General features: G+C 34.8%; 1 protein-coding gene across 1 annotated transcript in view; it reads left to right on the top strand.

Annotated features, from left to right (window-relative positions):
• CFAP47 (cilia and flagella associated protein 47) overlaps positions 1-22,968 on the top strand; it is a 342,945-nt gene that overhangs the window by 202,550 nt on the left and 117,427 nt on the right. Inside the window, 1 exon segment of the mRNA XM_027782493.2 lies at positions 20,814-20,911. Coding sequence (XP_027638294.2) covers positions 20,814-20,911 — 98 coding nt within the window.

Genomic DNA, 22,968 nt, shown 5'->3' with positions numbered 1-22,968 from the left:
ACATCATCCTTTATGCAGCAGGTGTTTTAATAATGCTGTGCTGAGAAGACTATTAATGTTGCATTAAATTTTTCTTACCTAATTAAAAATGTCTGTGATATGCATTTTGCTTGTTCTGATAGTCTGTATAAACTATTACTGAAAAACATATTCATTCTGTCATGTCTGGCAGACCTCAAATTTCTGTGTATATATGGTATTTCATCAATTAGTATCCCATTCATTAAAAAAATATTCTGAAAAAAAAATCCTGAGCAACATAATGGGTGTAATTGTCATGGTTAAATGGCTAGACGTACTCTGGACTTCTGCCTGTCCCTCTCAAGTTCACCTGTGAAATGACAAGCGTGACTTGCACCTTGCTGAATTGAGACAGTGCAGTAGAAACACACTTAAATTTCTTCCCCTTCTAATCTGCCCTTCAGCAATAGGGCTAATGTGATAGGACTAAGTGTAAACCCTTACTGGTAGTCTGTGACAGAACACATTCAGAGTGAAGTAACATTTTTGAAACAAAATAGTGAGCGAGCTAGCAACAGAGCAGTAGTTTCTTTACGGCCAATGCCCTTGCTGTTAGGTTTGAGTGTTTGAGATGCTATTTATCTAGGTCATCATTTTCCCTTTCCTACTTTGTCATGCTTAAAAAAATATCTTATTTTACCCATTAGCAAGTAATGAATTATAAACACACAGAGAGCACATAATAGTCATGAAAAAACCCACTAATATTTACCAGTTCCCCACAGTCACATAAGCATGTCTGGGGCAGAAGATAAAGGGGTGAGGAGAGGACAGAGAGAAGGTCCCTGTCAGTCTCCTCTATCCAGGCTGTTTCAATTGCTATGACCTGTGAAAGTATGCACCGAACCAGAAAACAAGAAAAAAATCAAACTTTATAGCTTCATACTTGGGACAGTTTATAAGAAGTGGAGTTCAAACCAAATATGTGATTTGCTAAAAGTCTTTTACATTGTGAGTTTTTCTATCTGAATAATGACTTGAATCTATTACATGAATCTAAATATTATGACATATTCAAATTACAGTAAGATCAGCAAGATTATCTAAGAGCAATTACTTAGAATATCCTATTGCTTAAGGGTGAGAACAATTTCCTTCAAGGTGTCTGTTCAGTCCCTCAAGCAGTGGAAAGAACTGTGTATGCATTCTCAGAGCCTGGCAGGGCAATCCAACAGTTAAGCTATTGTATACATAGATTCACAAATTCGTAACAAATTTTTTATGTATTTATTTTGTTGTTGCGAGTTTCTGAAAACTAAGCAGTTCAGAAATATGAATTGAAACATTAGTGATTCAGAATTATGTTTTTAAGATGACAGGGAGCCTATTAATTTCCAACAGGAGAAAATAAAACACATTTCTTCAACCAATCTAATATTTTATTTTTTTTACACAAGTATTATTATTATTATAATTCTTTTACAAGTAGTGCTACGCTTTCCTAACTAGACAAGTTTATATCACATACTACTGCCATTATCTGCCTTTGAAGCTATAGTTAAGCTGTTCCTAAAGCCTGTGATTAGGTAATTCTAGTTGTGTAAGTCATGGTTTTCTTAGTAAAAAACTGTAAATTCACCTCATTTTTTTCATAGATTAATTTCTCTCATACCTTAGTTCCTCTTGTCCACTTGGTAGCCTGCTGCTGGAATTTACTAAGGACTTTTATTTCTATAGCAGCTGCAAAATAAATGGCCCATAAAGAAATCTGGCTTTTAATTTATCCCAGGCACTGGATGTTCTTGCATTCTCATACATTCATGAGGTACATTTGCCTAACTAACCAGAAAAGGACTACTCTGACATTTTTACTGGGTAAGCAAGAGATATTTCTTGTCCATTACAGTGATTTATTTGTTACGATGTCTACTGTCTCTGGCATAATATTTCCTTAGCTTTCTCTGTGGGCACAGCAGGGTCCTATTTGTTCTTGACATACTTATGAAATTATAAGTATTAGAGAACTACTGTTTCCCATTGTGGCCAAAGACAGATGGCATTTTATGCATTGTTGTCAGAGAGTGAGAGTATGTCTGTGCAAGAAACGTAACAGAGATTTGGATGCACTTTTCAAGGCATTATGTATTTCTGTTTATGGCATTTGGCACTTATTTTGTAGCAGGACTTTCTCTGTGAAAGAGATGACTTTTTTTATTAAGTAGAAAGAAGCTCACCAAGTAACCTTGTTTTGGCATGTTTTTTCCCCATTTATCTTTCTATAATATACCTCATTAAATATTTCTACAGAAAATTCAGATATTCGTAAGTCACTGCTCCTTCCACCCTCAAACATACATTTCAAAAATCAAAAAAGGTTCAAATGGTGTGTGTTACTGGTTTGTGCTGATTACTAGTACCGGATAAAACTATAAAGTCTCAACCATTGCAGTCATAGACTGAGCATATTCAGTTGCTGTATGATGCTGGCATCATCACGGTGAGAGTCAGCCTGAATTCAGAAGCCCTTGTGGCTTTTTTGAGGGGTATCCTACTGAAGTCTTTGGCCTTTATCATCACTTGATGACCATAAGAAGCTATGAATTTCATTTGTACTGCATTCTCTGCCTGTAGGTCCTTGCTGTTTGCTGTAGGTTGGTCCAGAGTGTGTCTGTCACTCTCAGAAGCAATTGGCAGTTAAATTAAGTTAAAAGGCCAGGTGGTATTTATTCATGGCCAAATAAAATTTTTTTAAAAAGCTGCTCACCACTGACATGTTTTGCCATTTAGAATGTAATGCATCTCTCATACAAGTCCTTTCTCTCTTCCCGGAGAATTTAAAGTAAACTGTATCATCTGACCAAGAAGGCCAACAGCACCCTGGCTTGTACCAGAAACAGTGTGACCAGCAGGACTAGGGATGGGACCGTCCCCCTGTGCTGGGCACTGGTGAGGCTGCACGTTGAGTGCTGTGTTCAGTTTGGGCCCCTCACTGCAAGAGGGACATGGAGGTGCTGGAGCGTGTCCAGAGAAGGGCAGTGAAGCTGGTGAAGGGTCTGGAGCACAAGTCTTATGAGGAGCTAGTGAGGGAACTGGGCTTGTTTAGCCTGGAGAAAAGAAGGCTCAGGGGGGATCTTGTTGCTCTCTACAACTGCCTGTAAGGAGGCTGTAGCAAGGTCGCTGTCAGCCTTTTTTCCCAGATAACAACCAATAGGACAAGAGGCAATGTTGTGCCAGGGGAGGTTTAGACTGGATTGTAGGAAAAATTTCTTCACTGGAAACATTGTCAAGCACTGGAACAGGCTGTCCAGAGTAGTGGTTGAGTTGAGTGTTGAGGAAAGGCTTTAAAAGGCTGATTATCAACATTTTTTTAAAAAATGGGGTAGTTGTGTTAATTCCCTCCAAAACGGTGTGTTTGTAAAAAAGCTACTAATGTGACCCACTAAGTGAGGAATACTTTTTCTAGCAAATAGAAAAAGCCATATGAGTCACTGTTAAGTTATGCTAGTTCTTGAACATGCATTTTATATCATTTGTCAAGTATAATTCTTCCAGGTTTTCAAAGCTGCTCCTGTAGCCATGGTTGATGTGGGAATTGAGTGGCTAGGACATATTAGGTGCAGATTGGCTTTCACAGGTTGTTTAAGCATCAGACACTGGTAAACCTTTCTTGTATATGTATGCACCTCTCGTGTATATATATTTGCACAACAAAATAATCTTCAGAGATGATAAACTTTTTGCAAACTTTGAGTGGATTTTCACAGGAAGTAAAACACGTGTTTCTGTAAGATGACTCCTTCAAAAAATGTCACACCCTGCTCTAAATAATGTGCTACACCTTCTCAGCAAAACATCTAAAAGCTGTTACTGTGGGAAAAGTGTGTATTTTCTTAGAGTAGCTGTTACTGGATGACTTTGTCTGGAAAAATCCAAAAAGCAGCCTGGGGAAGACAACTGGCTTGCACGGTTTTGAATTGGAAAGTTAGTTTAGCAAAGATATTAGCAATTATCAGTGAGTTTTAAAATGGAAACAAGTAGGATAAATTAATAATCTCTTACTTCACCATTATTAACTCTTGTCCTAAATCTTATTTGCTGCTGCTATTGCAAAAACTCAGGGTTCTCTGTCTCTTTAATTTGTGAGCCCTGCCTTTTCTAAATAAGAGGAGATAAAAACACAGACAACATTGTGAAGAGTCAAATTAAATTTACAATATGAATTATGGTGATTGTTCATTTAACATACGTTAATGAAATTATAGAAGTATAAGTAAGCAAGAATAATTTGAATAGTGTTATAATATTAGCAGAAAGGATTGGAATAGTGCTTATCTCCAGTTTTTACTACTTCTGTGCATAAAAAATAATTAAAATATTATTGGACTATTTATATTTGCTAATATGGCACTGATTGGAAGTTCAAACTGTACAATGGCTTGCATAGGATGCATGCGTCAACAAATGTGTTAAATTTTATATTTAGGTAGTTTGTGTATATGTGTTAGAGATTATGCAGCAACAATCAGGCAATAGGTAAATGACATGTCAGATTTTAGAATGTATCTGGCCAGCCATCACTGCTTTTCTGTGAGCTGAGTAAATACTTTAGAAGATAGTTTGTGGTGTCATTATATGTCTGTTAAATATCACACTTCAGTTCACATCCAAGATTTGAACTGATTTGCAATGAACTGGCACATCCTTTTCCTTTAGCTTGAAGTATCTGTCAGGGTTCATATTACTGTTTACTGAATATTAGTTTCACTATCTATAGTAACCTTACACATCCACAAAAATTTTCTCTCTTGACAAATATAGTGTGTTTTCTTCAGGTGAGATTTTTGGGAGGTTTTTTGAGTCCTGAGCACATGTTTGTTTATCTGTACTGAAAGGCCCTTGCTTTTTCCTTTTCTGTTTTTGCACTATGGTGTATTTATTGTGTTCCATTGAACTTTTGACTGACATATTTCCTTGAAGATTAGCAAAATCTCACTCTCATGCTTCTGTTTCAACTGGTTTGCCTAATTTCTTACCAATAAATTTATGGAGAGATCATGTAACATTTTTTCTTTATTACTCCTTTTAATATCTTGTGTGTCATAGTGGGGTTTATTAAAAGCATGATTTGTAAATGCCATGTTGTAGACTGATCTCAAGGATCTTTCAAATGATCCTTACTTTTCTATACAGAGATGAAGGTATGAACAGGTAAAAATGTCAGCAAGTACAACAGGGATTCCTGTGTCCTATATGTTTAGAATCTTCAAGACAAAGTTCATTTGTTTTAAGTGAATATTCATGTATCAGAATTAATGTTTGCATTTATACTTGGAAATTTATAATTTGTATAAATTGTAAAAAAATACAATTTATAAATTGGAAAGTATCCTTGGGAAAAAATGTTTGAAAAGCATTAATTTTACAATATAGAGATATTTTTTGAGGGGTTTGTATTGAATAATACTGAATGGTGTTTGCTGCTTTTTTAAGGAACATATACTTTTTCTAAATATGAAAGTGTAGGCTTCATTCAGAGTCCCTCTTCTAGAATACACATAAAAGTTATTACTCTTTGAAAGTGATATGATACTGCATTGAAATCAGTATTGCTTGCTGTACAATATGGCAATTAGTATTACATTGTTTTGAATTGTTAAATGCATATTTTACATCATACTTTTTGCTTAGGCTTCATATAGTAATCGCATTGTAATTGCAGTAAATCATGTTTTTTATGTAGCAGATGTCTTAAAGATACAGCTAAAGAAAAAGCATCTAGCGTAAATGTTTTGTATGTCATGATTGTGGATATTTGCAGCACTAAATAATGTGCAGGACACAGAACCTAGCAAGATCAGACTTTTAATTTTTTTAAAAAATGTGCATAGTATGTATGAAACATGGGAAACGTGCATCTCTAAATTGCTGTCCAGTTATTTTCAATTGGCAACACATCATGGTCCCTTATGTCCACATTGTTTCAGACAAATTTCATAGAAGTTTAAAAATGTATCCCCTAATAATGACAAACCTCATAGAAAAGTTGCAGTGCAGTAAGTAAAATAACAGTAATTCCTGTGGTTTTGCTGGCTGTACAAAGGCTTTTGTGTTTTTGAGAATTAGAATCAATTATAAAAACTTGATTAGTGTTCCTGGTAAGATATTAAAGTAAACTTCTGTTATCTAGGAAAAACGCTACTTCTTTCATAGTGTAAGTGACATATATATACTAATTATTGTTGAATGTTAGAAAGAATTAGAGAATCGCTTTCATTAAAACTCTCTGGATTTATCAGTTATCTACAGCTTATTTGCCCTTGAATATGTTGAGAAATTAGTAAGAACAACCTGATAAAACTCAATATCTTTTAATATGCCAGCCAATATTAACAAAATTAATGAAGGGCTGGTTTTATTTAGTGTGGAAGTACATTAATATAAAGCCCTTCTACTTGAAGATTAATGGAATTTGACTTCATAATTTCTTATTTTATTGAAAATATAAATTGGTCACACAACTCTGCAATAGGTTTTGCTGAAATCTAATGAAAATCTGCCCACTTCATCATTGTGCTCAGGATTCTGTTTCATAAAACTGATTCCATATTTTGTGGATATATAGAGAAATAAATATAGTTTTCCTAAAATGACCTAAGTGCTCAGCAGAAACATGTTAAAGAGGACAGAAAATTATACTCATCAATAATATCTTCTTCAGGGAACACACAGGCTTTATCCCAGAATAATGTTGCCTTTTGTGTGTGTGTGGTGTTGCTTTGTCTTCCCTTTTTTGTTTTGCCTTAGGAGAATGCTTAGGAGATCGAATGCCTACTTTGTGGCAGAGCTTGGAATAAAAAGTGATACAAATCCCAATGAACTTGATTGAAAGATTCCTTTCAAAATCAAAGAGTTATGCTGAAAAAGAAAATAAATGGATCCTTGTCAGATTTAATGCCTTTGCATTTGCCCAGGTGTGTTTCTATAAAACATTACAGTAAGACTATATTAGGTTTGATAAAATGCTTTTGGTTAATTTCATATTTTTAGCATACCACCTGTAGTATGGAAAAAATAATTTTTATTGGTAATAAAAATATTTCTAATAAATTAAGGTCAGGAATCACTCTATAGAGTGCATGAGTATAATTTTTGTAGTTCTGCCTTATCTTCACTTAGGAAATAGCATTCTCGGCCTTAAGATTTAGCACATTTTTTAAAGGAAACTTCATATGGTGAGCCTGGTAGACGGTGGTAGAGAATTTTAAAGTGAATCCTGTCTGGAAGTAAGCTGTCTTCTCAATGAAGTCTCATATAAGTTCATATAATAAAATCAAAGTTAAGTCATAGTTAAAGATTCAGTTAGAAATTCATGTATATTCCAGGAAATGTTAAAATTAGTTTTCTAGTAGGTAGAAGGGGTAAAATCTTTAAATATTAATGAAGTTCTGTATGAAAAATGAACATATGTAGTGTTCACCATTTCTTGGGTCTTTTTGATATTTTTTAAAGCTGCTGAATTCCAAGCTAAGATATATAGGACTTTTAGGGAAACACAGCAATTGATTTTACAGCAGCTTCTAAATTCCAAGGTAATTTCTATAATTCAATTGATTTAATGGTGTTTGCCTCTCAAATGACTTACGTTGCTTGAGTGTAGCTTTTAAATAACTTGCATATGAGTACTTACTTGCTTGCGTGACACTAATATAAAAGTGGGCTAACTTTGTCTTCAGTAAGCCTATTTTGAATTTATTGTGTTGACAATAATAGAATATGACTTGCAATTTCATAATAAAGAACATTTAACCATTGGAAGCATATTTCATCACAGCATATTACACCTAGAAAGCATAACACCCGGAGGATTATTAAAGACTTTCTAACAGGCCTTAGCTGCTAAGACTTATGAAAGGTTTACTAAGCCTTTACAAGAAAGAAGTGCCATATTTTTGAGCACGCTTCTGAGATTTAAAGAATACATACTGCTTTTCTGCTGCATTTTTTTTTTTTTTTTTAACTGATAGTTTGATCTGCCTGTCCCAGGACATAGTTTCACTAATCATGCACTTCTGTATTTCATTCAATAACTTGTGTTTGACTGAAATAAAAGTTCAAAAAGGCATTAATTACACATTGGTATGTTCTTTCAGTACCATGAAAATCTTTTCCCACAATCACACTTATTTCATATTTGAATTTTTCTGGCTACAGTTCATTGGTGTTAAATATGTATCAAAGAACACATAATAGCCAAAAAGTTTAATTTATGGAGTTATTTTATGTAGTATAACAATATCACCTATTTAAAAAAGAAAACAACACACAAAACCCCCCAAACTATAACCAATAAGATTTTCTGTCTTTGGAGTAATGTAATTATTATATGTATAAATGTATTTTATGTTTTGTATTCATTATGATGAGGCACAGGAAAACACTTGAGTATCATTTTAAGGAACCTGATGACTGAAAATCATCTGAGTACAGTTTATCTTACTGTGCCAAGAGTATATCAACTGTGACTGTGTACACGACTCCTGAGCCGGCTTTTACTTTTTCAGACATGTTAAAATGTCAGTGTCACACAGTTTACCCAAGCTGTTCATCTGGCAAGTGATTTCCTAGCATGTCACAGTTTATACCCTCTTAAAATGTGCAGTGCTATGCTAAACTTGGCCAATGAATACTATTTCTGCCAAGATGCAAAACAAAACAAAACAAAAAAACGGAACTAGGTTATTTTACTCCATCATTTTTTGGATCTTCTCCAAGCAATTAGTATTGGTGGCTTTTCCACTACACTGACATAATGCATCTTTCTCCTTTTTCCCATCCCATTCCTCATTGCATGGTTTATATTGGTTTGTATATGCATCCTTAAATATTTCTGATGATTTTCCTAAAGCCTTCAGAGAGCCCACAGGGAAATTTAAGGACCCCTTTTTTCCAGGATCACCCTTAGCAACTTTCTATGCCGGCATAATAGCAATGAGGGGTAATCTTTCTGTTCATTATCTGAGACCTAACAGGTCAATACCCAGGCAAAGTTACCTTTGGGTTTTCCCAAAGGTAAGATATAGGTCGAGAAAGACCTAAAACCCCAAACAAATAAAAAAGTCAATACAAATAAAGACAAATCTGGCAAATGGAGCAAAATCATTAGACCTTTGACAAAACCTCTTAAGAATTGGAGTAATTTTAAAAGTTGTATAAAGCAAGTAGAAGCAGAGAAGTTTAGTACATAACTTGCTTGTATTCATTGGGTTAAGAAACTGACGGACATGAGCTTGATCATAGTTGCATCTGCTTGGGACTGCAATCTTAGCTCTGTGTTTGTTAACAGAGTGCCAAGAATTCTAGTTTCATGTGAGCTAAACATTATGGCAGTGGATGGAGGTGTGTTGAGGCATTTGGTGGAAAGTGAGAGTGTGTAGATGTAAACTGGTAGGTTATCTTCTGAATTTTGACAAACATTCCTTGAGGATGTTCTTTAAGGCTATTTACTAATGAAGACTGCATGACCTAAGTCAAGCGTCCTCAGACTTTTTAACCAGGGGGCCGGCGCGCGGATGCAGTGGCAGGCAGCCATCTGCGGCTGCTTGGTTTCCCCCCCAACCCCCGGCAGGGGTGTGTGTGTGGGGGTTCTGTAAATACCAGGGGCCGGACTGAGGACCCTGGGGGGCTGTATCCGGACCATGGGCCGTAGTTTGAGGACCACCGACCTAAGTAATCTTTCGTAATTCTTCTTGTCCCTTACCATTGTGAAGTTTTCCTGATACTTTTCACCTGTACTAAAGCCGCCCACCATTTGTTACTCTTCCCACCAGGGACTGGGACATCACTTTCAGTAGCAATCTTTTGTGCATGTGAAGATTGTAATCATTGTCTTTCCGTAAAAATCCTTCTGAAGAAAAAGAAAAGAAAAATAAAATATTTATTTAGCAATAGTTGTTTTCAGATCTTTAGCTTCATACTGGTTATACTCGTTTTTCTGTATTTTACTAAGTCTTTTCATCATTGCATAACAATTAGCTACTTCGTGGTTTTTTTTACTTCTTGAGTTGTTCTTGTCTTTCTCCCTCTTTGGAATTATGTGCTTAGTCTACTCTTAGACTGGATTATCCTGAGTACTTAGCCTCAGCTTCATTCTTTGCCAAGTCTTTGAACTAAGGTAATAATAATAATCAAATAACATTCTTAAAGCAAATATAATTTATTTTCACATTAGAAGTTACATAGTCTTTTAAAAGTGTGTTAGTATTCTAAGCAATCACTTCACTATATAATCTCCAATTGTATCAAATTTATTCTAATCAGTGAAATGTTCCAGTTCCTCTTGCTTGCTATTCAAACTTCTAAAACCATTATGTAGTAACTGAAAAAGTATCATCTTCCAATAAATTACCACAAAGATTCTGTTTGTGGTGATGGTCTGATTTTGAGTTAACCAATTGAGACATGTTAATCTTGTAGACTAAGAATAATACAGCCAGGCAGCAAAAGACGAAATAATACTATAAAGGCAGAATGTTGAGAAAGCCACGCGATACAAACGTGCCTGAGGTGTGGGCTACTTCCAGGCATACAGACCATCCTGCTTGAAACCTGCCAGCGCTCCCCAAAGGTGCTCTGTTTACTTTCAGTGTCTCATTCAGGACAGATTCCTTATGTAGTAGATCGTTTCACCTCCTAAACATCCATTTCATCCCACCTCTTCAGTGAGCATTAAGTGGCTTATGATGCAAGTCCGGGGTTTTTTTTCAGTGTGTGGCTGTATACTCTTACTAAAGAAGACAGAGTCAAGAAATGTAATTGACATTGTGGACCTACTTTGGTAAAATTTGTGACAGTCCTTTCAATTTATTCTTCCAAAGCGTATTCCTTCAACTATTACTATGGTAGAATATTCCCCCCTCTCCCTACCCCCCCACCCCTCCCTGGCCAAATCCAGTGAGTTTTCAACTCCTATATTGCTAAAATGTGCTGAATTTGTGGTCAGCATTTGGAATTTTCTTAAGCTTTTCATACTTTGTGTTCACATATGTCATGTTGCCTGCAGACGTTAAAGAGGTGAGGGGAGATGGAGTCTAATGTCAAATATATTGCCTATGTTATTGTTCAATTTTTGATCTCTTGGTTGAATCTGTATTTACTAGTGTCACAAGTGCTTGGTACCTGGATGGCATACTGGTATATGCTCTGAGTTTACTCCCCATGCCACAATTTCCTCAGAAAAAGGGTTTCATATGTGAACCAGATCAGACCCCGAGTTCTGCCCCAGTGTACAGCAGCAGATAGATGTGTGTTGCCAATAAATAGGTGATAGCAGGCTGGACTAATTTAATGAAAGGTATGTGCTCTGGACCAGTGCAGAATACAATACAAATGGAGATCGAAGAAAGCCCCTGTAGCAGGGAAGAACCGTATTTGCTGTATTTACATTCTATTGCCCAACTGCAAGGGAAAAGGGAGAGCTGTGACATCATCATATATAACATATTGAGAGTTTATGAAGGGCATGAAGAATATTCTGAGTTAAAGAGATATTTTCTGTTTTCCAAATCCCATAGACATAGCAGATCTGCTGGATGATTTTTTTGAAGCTGTTACCTGGGAGATGGAGATAAGAAAGTGTCTTTATGAAGTGAAGGTGAGAAATGGTGTTACGACATCATACTGCGATGATATTAATAGCATGGAAGACTAAGCTTTAAAAATGGAAGATGTCAACAGCATTAATCATCCCTTTCTTTGAAATAAGCTGACTGCAGTGTTAAAATTCTGTCTTCTTACAGTTTTGGAGACATTTTAGGGAAAAGAAATATCATTTATAGGCTAGTGGTATCTGAGTTTCCACTGTAAGGTGGTGATCTTCCTTTGAAAAGGTGGCTTTTAAGGCAAATTAAACAGAGAGGTTCTGGGACTCTGCCTTATAAGAGATCAGAGACTTTTTCAGATCTTTGTTTCCTGGATCACAGCTAATTACAAGAGCTAAAATGTTGTTTTGTTTTTACATTTTAGAAAACTATTCTCATTTCTGTTTCCAAATTTTCCCAAGTGACAAAAGGCTTTGGAGCTATAGTCATTATCTAGTTTAGGACAAGTCCTAAAGAAAAGGAACCCTACTCTAGTTTGTAGATTTCCCACTTGTAGAATGTCCTTCTTCACAAATCCTGCCTTATATGTATTATATTAACTAGAAAAAAAAATATGAATTCAATATTAAGTACATTTTTTACACATGAAAGCATCACATTTTCATTTTAAATTGCAGCATGTTGAAGTGCACCACTTTGATACTTCAACTCTGATTTAGATGGACAATCCAATGCAACGTTCCAAATTCAACGTCACTTTAGTACTGACCCTCTCTATGACCTAGGTTTGATACAAAATGTAAGGCACACTCTAAGTTTATGGAAGTTGCTCTAAAGTGAATTATAACATCATATCTTTTAAGAACAAGATTAATGTCTGAGGAATATTAAAATTTTTTTCCAAGTTATGTTGTAAGGAATACATTAAATGAATATTCATTGAAACATTAGGGTTACTCAAATATGCTCATGCAAAAAATGGCAGCTGAAAGCAAAGTTTATCTTGTCATGTAATGCAAAAAGCTATATATATATTGATTATATTTATTGAATAAGTATAACTCTTATATGAGAAAACTCATGAGCTCAAACCTAAGGGTGACAACCATAAATTACTAACTTCCTTGGAAGAAGAAAGTGTAGCATTGCTTTTGCAAGGATAAAATATTTGTCACATAGTAAAAATGAATATTAGTGTCTGCCTTTTTGCGTCATTTTGAGCTTTTAATATAATAGGATTCCAACATTATCTTAATGTGTGTTTTACAGATTTCCCCTCAAAATTAGGTGCAGATTTTCTACACTTGGAAACTAAATGTGGAGAGAGATATCTGGGGCCAGTTAAAAGAAGGTTTAATTAATAAATAATTTTCAGTGGAGTGATGGATATACTTATACAGAAAAATTGCAGTTTTTACCTGTGACATATGAACCAATTGGATTTATCTAGAAACACTGTTAAAAGTATCCAAAACCTGATTGTAAAGGGTTTATATGTCTTTGGAAAGATTATTTTAACTAGTTTTGTATCTGGCATAAACTTTGAAGTTTATGTTGTCAGTCTAAGGTAATCCATTAAAATCCTATTAAAAAAAAAAAATCCGGAGAAAAAAATCTGTGAATCTAACATGACAGAGATTTTCTGGAAAAGTTTACCAAAGGAATGTTACATCTTTTTAGTATAATTCTTAGATTGCTAGGGCCAGTCAAATTTGAAAAATAAGGAACATAAATCATCACATGTGCTTAATTGCTAGTCTGCTCCAAATAATTTATATGAAAAAGATATTTATTCTAAATCAAAAAGGAAAAACTAAATATATACAACATATGCTTATTAACTGATCATTTTTCATGAACAATAGTTCTTGTTCATAGATGACTACAGGGGGTTGTTACACATGGATGTTGTGTTTGCACGTGAGCAGAATGAAGTCTAAATTTTGATTTATCCTTTGCTAGCAGTGGTGAGCTCTTTACATATTGAAAGCGATTACATATTACATATTTTAGGGAACTAGACAAAATGTCTTTTTTTAATTTATATTTTACATTCTGTAAAGTACCGTCATATACTATGAGAAGAGCATTAAGGGTACCCACTCGAAGAAAATTTCAATAACTACCAACCTGGAAAGATTTTTGTAGAAAGAAATCAATGCCTGTTACTGCTAAAAAAAGTACCCTTAAAGACGCATCTAAGGGTGTTGTTGATGTTTTATTTAAAGCTGGAATTGTATCTAATATTCTTTTTATTGCTATATTAGCTCTGCAAATATTTGGTAAAAATGCTGTGGAAAGAGTGCACATTGAATTTGAAAATATCACTGTAATTCAGCTTTTTTTTTAAAAAAAAGAAAACATACATTTGATGCCAATGTAAGAAGTCTGTAAAATTAGGATAAAGTATTTCAAATAAATTAACAGTAAAATTCCAGCTTCCCTATAGCGTCCATATCCACCTCCCACCCAAAACACCCTAGAAGTCTACAGTTTTCAGGACACCAAGCCAAATCTTCCTTCATCATCAGTGATGTGCAATGCAGCTGAATGATAGACAGCTATGTTAAATTGGGAGAGAAGAATCTTTTCTATTTTCAAGCCAATATATAACTGCTGATGCTTGACAGCGTATTTAACGGCTGGTGTAGCAGACACAGGATGAAAAATAATTTTAAGGAAAGGACAAGGAAAGGGGACAGAGAGAACAGAAATTTCAGTTTGTGGCTGATATGGTAGTAATATATCCTCATTCATGTGAGTAGAGAAAAGCATATCTAGTGAGTATAAGTAAGGGGATTTCACAACTGATAACTCTTCAGGACGTGATATGAAGTATAAGGTTAAAAGTGTATGGCTTACAACACTGATTTGTTCAGCAGAATTTTATAACATTTTAAAAATTTCACAATGAAATTAAGAAATCACGCACAGGAAGAACAGCTTATTTGCATCACTAAAGAGAAGTAGGACAAGACACCAGACTGGGTTACAAAAGGATGTTCAGCTCTGGAAGAGAAAACTGATGATTTTAGTGTGTCATATAAGGTGCAATGAGACTTGGAGGACACCTGTGAAAATTTTAATCTGAAAATTGAAAGCTCAAGTTTTATTTTCATTGATGTTATAATTTAGTAATCCTATGTTTTAAATACAGAACTTTCAATTCAATAATGTAATTACTGTAGATAAATATTAGCTGAAGAAATCAGTGAGTTATTAAGGAATGGATACAGAGATATGACTGGTTTTTGTTTTTGCACCACCCCCACCCCTCTTCAGGTAACTACATGTAATAGAAAGTACACAGCTTTCTATGCTTCCAAGGTTTCCGTATTAAAAAAAACAAAAAACCCAAAACCAAACAAACCAACCAAACAAAAAAAACCAACCAAAAAACCACAAAAAACCCCACAAACAAACAAATACAACAACACAAAACCCAAACCCCACCAAAATAGGGAAAGGTCTGAAAAAACTAAATATAACTAAGCTTTCTTATAGTGACGCTGATTGCATTTGCAGTAGCTAACAGATGGAAGGTTCTGGCTTGCCCTGACCATTAATGACAGATGCTTAACCCTAACTATCAAGGGTTAAAGTCTGTGGACCAAGGGAGAGACTAAAAGAGAAGATAGTGGCAATTAAATATTGAAGCAGATACATTCTTATCTTCAGAAGATTTGCGCTCACTCCTTTTTACTGGTGATTTCCATCTGAAGTACTGACTAAAATTTGTTTTGTTTTATGAGATCTGACAAGATCATGACCTGATAGTTGCATAAGGCAGGCTAAGAATTTTTGTCATTGAATCCCCATAGTGAGATGATAAGAGATACACGCCTACAGTCAAACAGTTTATCTCATAACACGTCAAAATATGTTGCTTAGGCTCTAAGAAGAGACTTCAAATGCATTAAAAATGTTGATGTAAGTTTCGAACAGTAGTTGCGTACGTAAGTGTGAGTTTGTGCTTGTAATAGTATTCTCTGTTTTGAGTTGCCCATAGAGTTCTAAGAACATCACATTCTGGTTTGGCAAATCGTATCACATTCTGGTTTGGCAAATCGTACGTGGAGCAAAAGGCATCATATCAAAACAATGCTGTCAACTTGGAATTATTTTTTTTTAGAATAAACATTTTCTGGGCTGGAAAGAAAAAGAAGAGTGTCTATTTTTTTCTGCCTGTTTTTTTTAAACGTGTGCAGAAAACAGAAGCAGACAGATACAATCTTGTTCTGTCAGGTGGGAATGAACCATCTCTGTTTCAGCATGATTATATTGCAATTATCTCCATTGCCTGTGGTGTTTCAATCTTGTTTTCCCAGCATCTACTACCTGGTAAAGTAAAACTCTTTAATAAAACCTAACAAAAAACAGCAAAAGAAATCCCCAAATCCCTGAACTTCGGATCTATACAGTAGCAAATGAAGTTCTAATACCAGACCTGTTTTCAGCCATACAAGTTCTTTAGTTTGGAAACAGAAACACCAAGATATAACTGAAGGAAAGGTCAAGAGCAGTTATAGAATTTAATCTACTTAATTACATCTTTTCAGGGACCTAAAGCTTTAGTAGATTTTCTTAACTCCAGAAGTGATTTCTGAGTATTCCTGAGAGGAAGAACTATGTTCTGTCTTGTGGGTTGCCTTGACAAGAGAAGAAATTCAGAGCAAAATTAGGTTATAATTACTTGAGAATGAGGATACTTGAAAGAAATTGGCTTTGGGCTAGCCAGATTTGTTATATCGATAAAGACTCATCTATAAAGTCACTGTTTGGTGTCATGTTTACAGCTAAGTAGGGATAAAACCCTAGGTTTTATATTTTTAACAATGCAAGTGAGCAGAAAAGCAATGATTCCACTGTGTTTTCACTGAGTAAAAGTTGACAGGACATCAGAGTTTACACAGTTTCAAGGCTTAGTGCTAAACAAGACTAGCAGGAATGTTTGTCTGGTAAAGTTAGTTGCAAAAAGAAACAGAAAGATGCTCTTTCAGCAGAGAATTGCCAGGTTCTTTCCATGTGTTAAGAAAAGTGTTTCAATTAACGTATTTGACAGTTTTTAGGGAAATGCCTGTTGAAGGTGTGATGCAAATAATACTATGTTCTAAATTATCTAAATGTATGCAATATCATTTAAAAATACATACAGGGTGTTCCCTCCCAAACATAATAGCTGTTTTACAGAAAGATAATCTTTGGGCTGTGTTGTTTATTTAGATTGTCCAGAAAAAAATACTTGATTTTCCAAAACTGAGGAAAATTTAAAGAGGAATGAATCTAAACGTTCAAATGCATAAAAAGTACAAAAAGAAATTAAGAATTCTTCATACCACTACCCCCCACCCCCCAGGTTTTAATAGCTCAAAATACTTGGAAGTCAAAACTAAATAGAAAGCAACTTGATCTGAAAACTTTGCTTTTGAGATATATCAGGAATTTGAGTATTTTTAAGCAATTTGTGTGAACAGAATCTATGAATTTATATATAAGAGCATAAGAGAAAAAGCAAGTAGATTATAATTTCTACGTTACTGTAATTATGAAGTACAGAAAAAATGATTCAGGAATGTTAAGAGTACTAAGGAAAAATCTGTGATCAGAGACAACAAAGCAGGCTGTAAGTTTATACGGAAAAATATCTTGGTAACAGTATAGATGTATTAATTGCTGGAAGGCATAACATTGTAATGGCAAGTAACAAAGCAGTTCCACAAAACCTGTGGTTGTGCATTGGAGAAAAAGTACAAGTACTCTAGGGCACTGGAGATACACTTCTGAGCTGATCAGTTTGTTAAGAGGCAGAATATGATGCTTAGAAAGTCTGTCCTGGGGGTAAAAAGTGGTTAAGGACTTTTCATACCAAAAGCAAGCCTTTTAACTTCATTTTTTATCTCCCTTCATGGTGAGAATGAGGCATTTCTTCCTGTGGTTTCATTTCTGTATTTTAATCCTATCTTCTAACATTTCCTTTTCTGCAGTTGAGTTTTCTTAGAAGCCTTTGGAAAGGGATTTTAGAAATAAATTTTTGGAAAACCAGTGTACTATGTCAACCACATCTCCCTTATTCACACAGCTGCTGGCTTTGTCAAAGAGTTCAAATAGTTTTGTGTTGTGGCTTCTCACCCTTCTTGTTATTCTTAATTTTATTTGGAATATATAAACAAACTGACATACTCACATCTGTAATTTCTCATTTTATCCCAGACACCTGTCTAAAAATTGGCAGCACATTATCTGCTTTTTCATTTCTATGTACCTTCAGTTCACTTAAGCAATGGGTCACACGCTGGTTCCTTTTGAGTTTTTGGGCAAAGACTGTCTTGCTCAGGTGATTTGCTATTTTCCTTTTTATCAGTTTGTTTCAGAACCTTTCCTGCTGAAACCTTAATTTGGGAAAGTTCCTCTGACCATTCACCTCAAAACAAGCTCTAGGGTGGGTGTAGGAAGCCCCTGAACACCACTATAGCAAATGCTACTGCAAAGAATTAATTTAGATTTCCTGCTGCAGTCTTATCTTACTTGGGCATTCCTTTTCCAGACTGAGCATCTATCAGCCCTTCTGAGTTTGGCAGGCTACCAGCTTCAGATGTGTTTGAAAAGATTTTACTACTGCTTCTTTAAGTCTTTAGCAAGTTGTCATTCAAAAGCTTTGTGGGTTTTTTTTGTATGGGTGTTCTTGAAGGTTTGGTAACAGGGAGGCAGCCTTGTTAATTTTCTGTTTAAATAATAGTTTATGCTCTTTTCTATTTTCCTTAATTGTACAGAACATTAATTTGAGAATGTGTTGCTTTAATAAATCATTTTGTCCTGCTGTTTGATCACATATTCTATGTAAATGGAACTTTACTTTTGACAATTCCCTTTGTTGAGCCTACCTGAGTTTTACAGACTTCTAGTGTACCCTTTCCTATAGTTTGACAGCATCCTTAAAGGATGTGATACCCCAGGCTATGGGTAGCCTTTGATTTTCTCTTAGTCTGTAATTGAGGACTTTTATTTCGGGTTTCAGGTGACGTGTTCTGTTTTGTTGTAAGGGGATCCTCCCTTCCTGTAGAAGTCATCTCTCGTCTGCATAGTATTTATTTCACATTTTTAAATGGATTAAACTCAGGGTCATGTGTACACCAGAATCCTTTAATGATATTCAGAAGATCTCTTTATCTCAATTATGTTAATTTTTATGTATCTTAAGATACTGAGGCTATTCCAGAGACTGGAAGACTGTAATATTCTGCTTGTATTAAAAAACAGTAAGTTGTATGCCTGTCAAATTAGCCTGAACAAAAGAACGTGTAAGTTAATACAGGATGTATTCAGTGAAGATTTAAAGAAAGTAATGTAATTAAAGCCGGTCAGACTTAGTTTTATTGGAAATAGGGTTTAGAAATAAAGTTATATATGCAGAATGAGAAACTGCAGCAAGGACAGCAGTGGCTTTGAAAAGAGATGGGGTCACAGCAGAAAAGAAAAACACTAGGAACTCCCAAGAGTAATGCTGTGGTAAAACAGAACTGCTAATGTAGCTCTCTAGTGTACCATTCAGGGAAGTGTGAGTAGGAAGATTAAGGTTATTTTCATCTCATACAATAAACTGACAAACAGGAATACTGTAAGCAGTTCTTGTGTATGCATTTTTAAAAGGTGCTGAACAACTGTTTATATTTGCAAAATGACAATTACCACATGAAACATTTCTGTTGTGGAGATCAGGCCTTACAATGAGAGACTTTGGGCTCAATCTCTTTTGGTTATCTGAACAAGACTGAGGAGCTAATTTTACTAACATACATGACTATGTTCTAAATACAGAAAAAAGCTAGATACTTAATGCTAGATCTCTTAAATCTATCAGAGAGAGTCATTACAAGATCTTTTGGTCAGACATTGAAGCATCTAACGGAAGTCAGAGATTAGACTCATATTTAAATGTCTTCCAATGCCAGTAAGTAGCCACCAGAACAAACTGCTAGGAGATACCTTCAAGTCAAGCCTCTAAGTCTACCTGGAAGATATGCTTTAGCAAAACACACATTGCTTGACTGAAGTTGCACAATGATTCTATATAACTAAACAGAATTGAAGTTCTATGATATACCAAAGGTCATATTAGATGAACTAATGTTGATTTAATTTTGCTTGATATAGTATAAAATTATAAAAGTATTGTCAGTCTGATGTGGACTGACTCCAGTTCAAAGATCTGGTTGCCTATGCTTCCCATGGCTACTGGTAGTAAACAATTCCCAGTTTCTGGCCTTAATTGTAACATTCATGCAAATTCCAATTATTTAAGGTTTCAGAATCAGCATAATCAGCAGAATTTACAATCTGTCCTTATAATTTCATGAGCATGCACATGTGTGTGATAAATAGTCTTTGTGGCTTCATAAATGATCTCCAAAATTCAGAGAGTCTCTGATGCATTTCACCTTTTGTATATATAATTAGAACTTCCCATTTCTCCTTTTTGGACTAGGTAATACAAAACACTGAAGGGAATCAAATCTGGAATTCTAGCCAGTTTATTGTGTAATTAAATGTGGGTTTGCAGGAGTTTATTGCATGTTTTTTTCTGGCCAAACTTTTACTAGTCATTGATAACACAGCTTGACATAAGATAGATAATGAAACTGATCTAGTAAGATAATACTTTTTCATGAATGTTTTGATGCATGTATTTATCACCTCTGAGCACTCTCAGTCTCTTTAGTGCCAACTTGTTTGTTATCACAAAAGCTCAGGACATCCTGTCTCAAAACCTGATCAAAAATGCATTGTAGTATAAATCAATGTATGTTCAAACACGTATTTGAGGATGGATTCTGTGTAACTGAAAGTGATGATCTGTTTAATGAATAACTTGTAGTTTTGAATCTATGGTGGATAAGCTCCTAATAAAAAAATAATTTGCAGTATTTTTTATTAGCATTATGTTTGTTGAAGAAAAACAGTTAAGAATAAATTATATGTAAAATTCTGAAACGATGTAATAGTCTAGAAAACTAATTTGCCAAACTGCAATTTCCATTGAATTTGTATATATATTGATTTTGTTCCTATTTTGAATCCAGACAAGAAGATAATGCTGTTGGTTGACAGCAATTAAATCAGTTCACGATTTGCTTTGTTTCAATATGAACAATGACTGGCATTTCTGCTAAAAGTCCAAATTTCTCATTGACTTGAATGCTGCTAGGATTGATCACCTCATGAGATGGTTTGTAAGGCATTTTATTCTTTTTAATATAGGAGGAAGTTCTTCAAATTGTACAGTGTGGTTCTCCTTAAAGATTAACAGCATACCTGCAGCACCAGAAAGAAAGATAGATGTGAAATGCAGAGCTCTGGTAAGATTACTGTAAAAGTTTAATTTTGTTCTACTGCATTAGAAGCAAAACGTAATTTTTATTATCGGTGTGGCTGTTATCACAGAGGATTAGTCAATTTTATTAAATGATCACACACAAATAACTTTTTGAATAAACCCCAATATTTATTAAGATGTCATTTAAACTCAGTGATACAAAGTAAAATGAATGCTTGGAAAAAAGTGTCTTTATCCTATTTGAATAATTACAATATTTTTTTTTTCTGCTGGTGTCTGCTAGTTTTGTATCTCAGATAAGGTTGAATTCTACAAAAACTTCAAGCAGTTTCTGTACAGTTCACAACATAAAAAGTATGTTTGGGTACCCTCCTTTCTTATGGATGCCAAATTATTATTGCCATTTAGATTCATTTTGTCATCGGTATGTATTTAATAATATTTCTATTACTAAATAAGCACATACTTTCAAATTAATTAATTTATGTTCACTATTTTAAATGAATGATTGCATCATATTAAATAAGTTGTACATTTTAAATCACTTAAATATGTAAACATAAAATAACTGTGTAGTATGTTTGCTTAATTGATATTGTTTTTATTCTCCGAAGATTTATAATTGTATTTATATTTGAATTATTCTTTGTAAGGCTATTATTTTCAGAACTAATCTTTTTCTTATCTTCTGTAAATGGATATTTGCTTTATCATCTAGATGTCCTGCTTCTGCATGAATTGTAAGCAACTAGAGAAATACTGACTTTAATAATGGTTGCTAGTAACAGGTACTATGAAGAGAAATTATTGGTGTGGTACTTTGTTGCAGGAACATTTTTGCAAATAAAAATATGTGATACAAGTACTAGGGGACTACCTCTTCCAGTAACAGATGCTGGAAAAGGAGAAGAGTCTCCTCAGTTGATTTTATATGTCAGCATGTGTTTATGTGGGAGAAAAAGTCAAGACCAGTAAGTATGTCTCAAAATATTTAAAATATCATTGTTCATATATCACTTCTGGTATGCTCTTCTTTCCTTGAAGTGTAGTAATCTGATTGTGAACTTCTGTAGGGCTGAGAAACAGATAATGATGTTTTCAAAATCTTGGTGTTGCGTGAGCATGGTGGTAAGGAGGTGTCTGGTGCTAGTAAGAAACAAAAACTAGACTGAAAGAGTTTGTGATCTGAGACCTTGAAAATAACAGTGTAGGTTTTTGACCTACAGGATCATGCATTATCTTGTATCATTTTCTGATCTGAAATACCGTTAAAATGGTAAAAGGAAAAGCTAGATTTAAAGTATATTATTGACTTCTATTGTATAATAAATTCTCAAGGCATTTTAACTCTGCCTATATTTTTTAATCTAATTCAGTGTGAAAACTTGCAAAAGTCACTTATAGTAAAATCCAACATATTTTTACAATGTGTGGGGCACTGAAATTCTTGAACTGAATGTGCAGAATTCCTTTCTAGGAAAATGAAGGAAGTAAAGAAGTAGCTATACCTTTTCTTCAGATCTCTATAGCAAATCTCACAAAAACTTTTTTATTGATGAATTTTGAAGATGGCAAATAATTTTTTACTAGAAATTAATACACATGGTTACTGTTATGGAAGTGCTATTACTGCATTCACTGGTTACGTGTCAGGCAATTCATTTTGGACTGGTGATTATCCTAGCTAATGGCACAGAATCACAGAATCACAAAATAGCCAGTGTTGGAAGGGACCTCTGGAGATCATCTAGTCCAACCCTCTGCTAAAGCAGGTTCTCCTAGAACAGGCTGCACAGAGTCATGTCCAGGTGGGTTTTGAATGTCTCCAGAGAAAGAGACTCCACAACCTCTCTGGCCAGCCTATTCCAATGCTCTGTCATCCTCAGGGTAAGAAGTTCTTCCTCATATTCAGAAGGACTTCTGTTTCAGTTTGTGCCCATTGTCCCTTGTCCTGTCACTGGGCATGAATGAAAATAGCCTGGCCCCATCCTCTTGACACTCACCCTTAAGATATTTGTAGACGTTGATAAGATCCCCTCTCAGTCTTCTCTTCTCCAGGCTGAACAGGACCAGCCCTCT

Source organism: Falco peregrinus, chromosome 4, assembly GCF_023634155.1.
Source record: "Falco peregrinus isolate bFalPer1 chromosome 4, bFalPer1.pri, whole genome shotgun sequence".
NCBI classification, from domain to species: Eukaryota; Metazoa; Chordata; class Aves; order Falconiformes; family Falconidae; genus Falco; species Falco peregrinus.
This window is presented reverse-complemented; position numbering and strand designations above follow the sequence as displayed.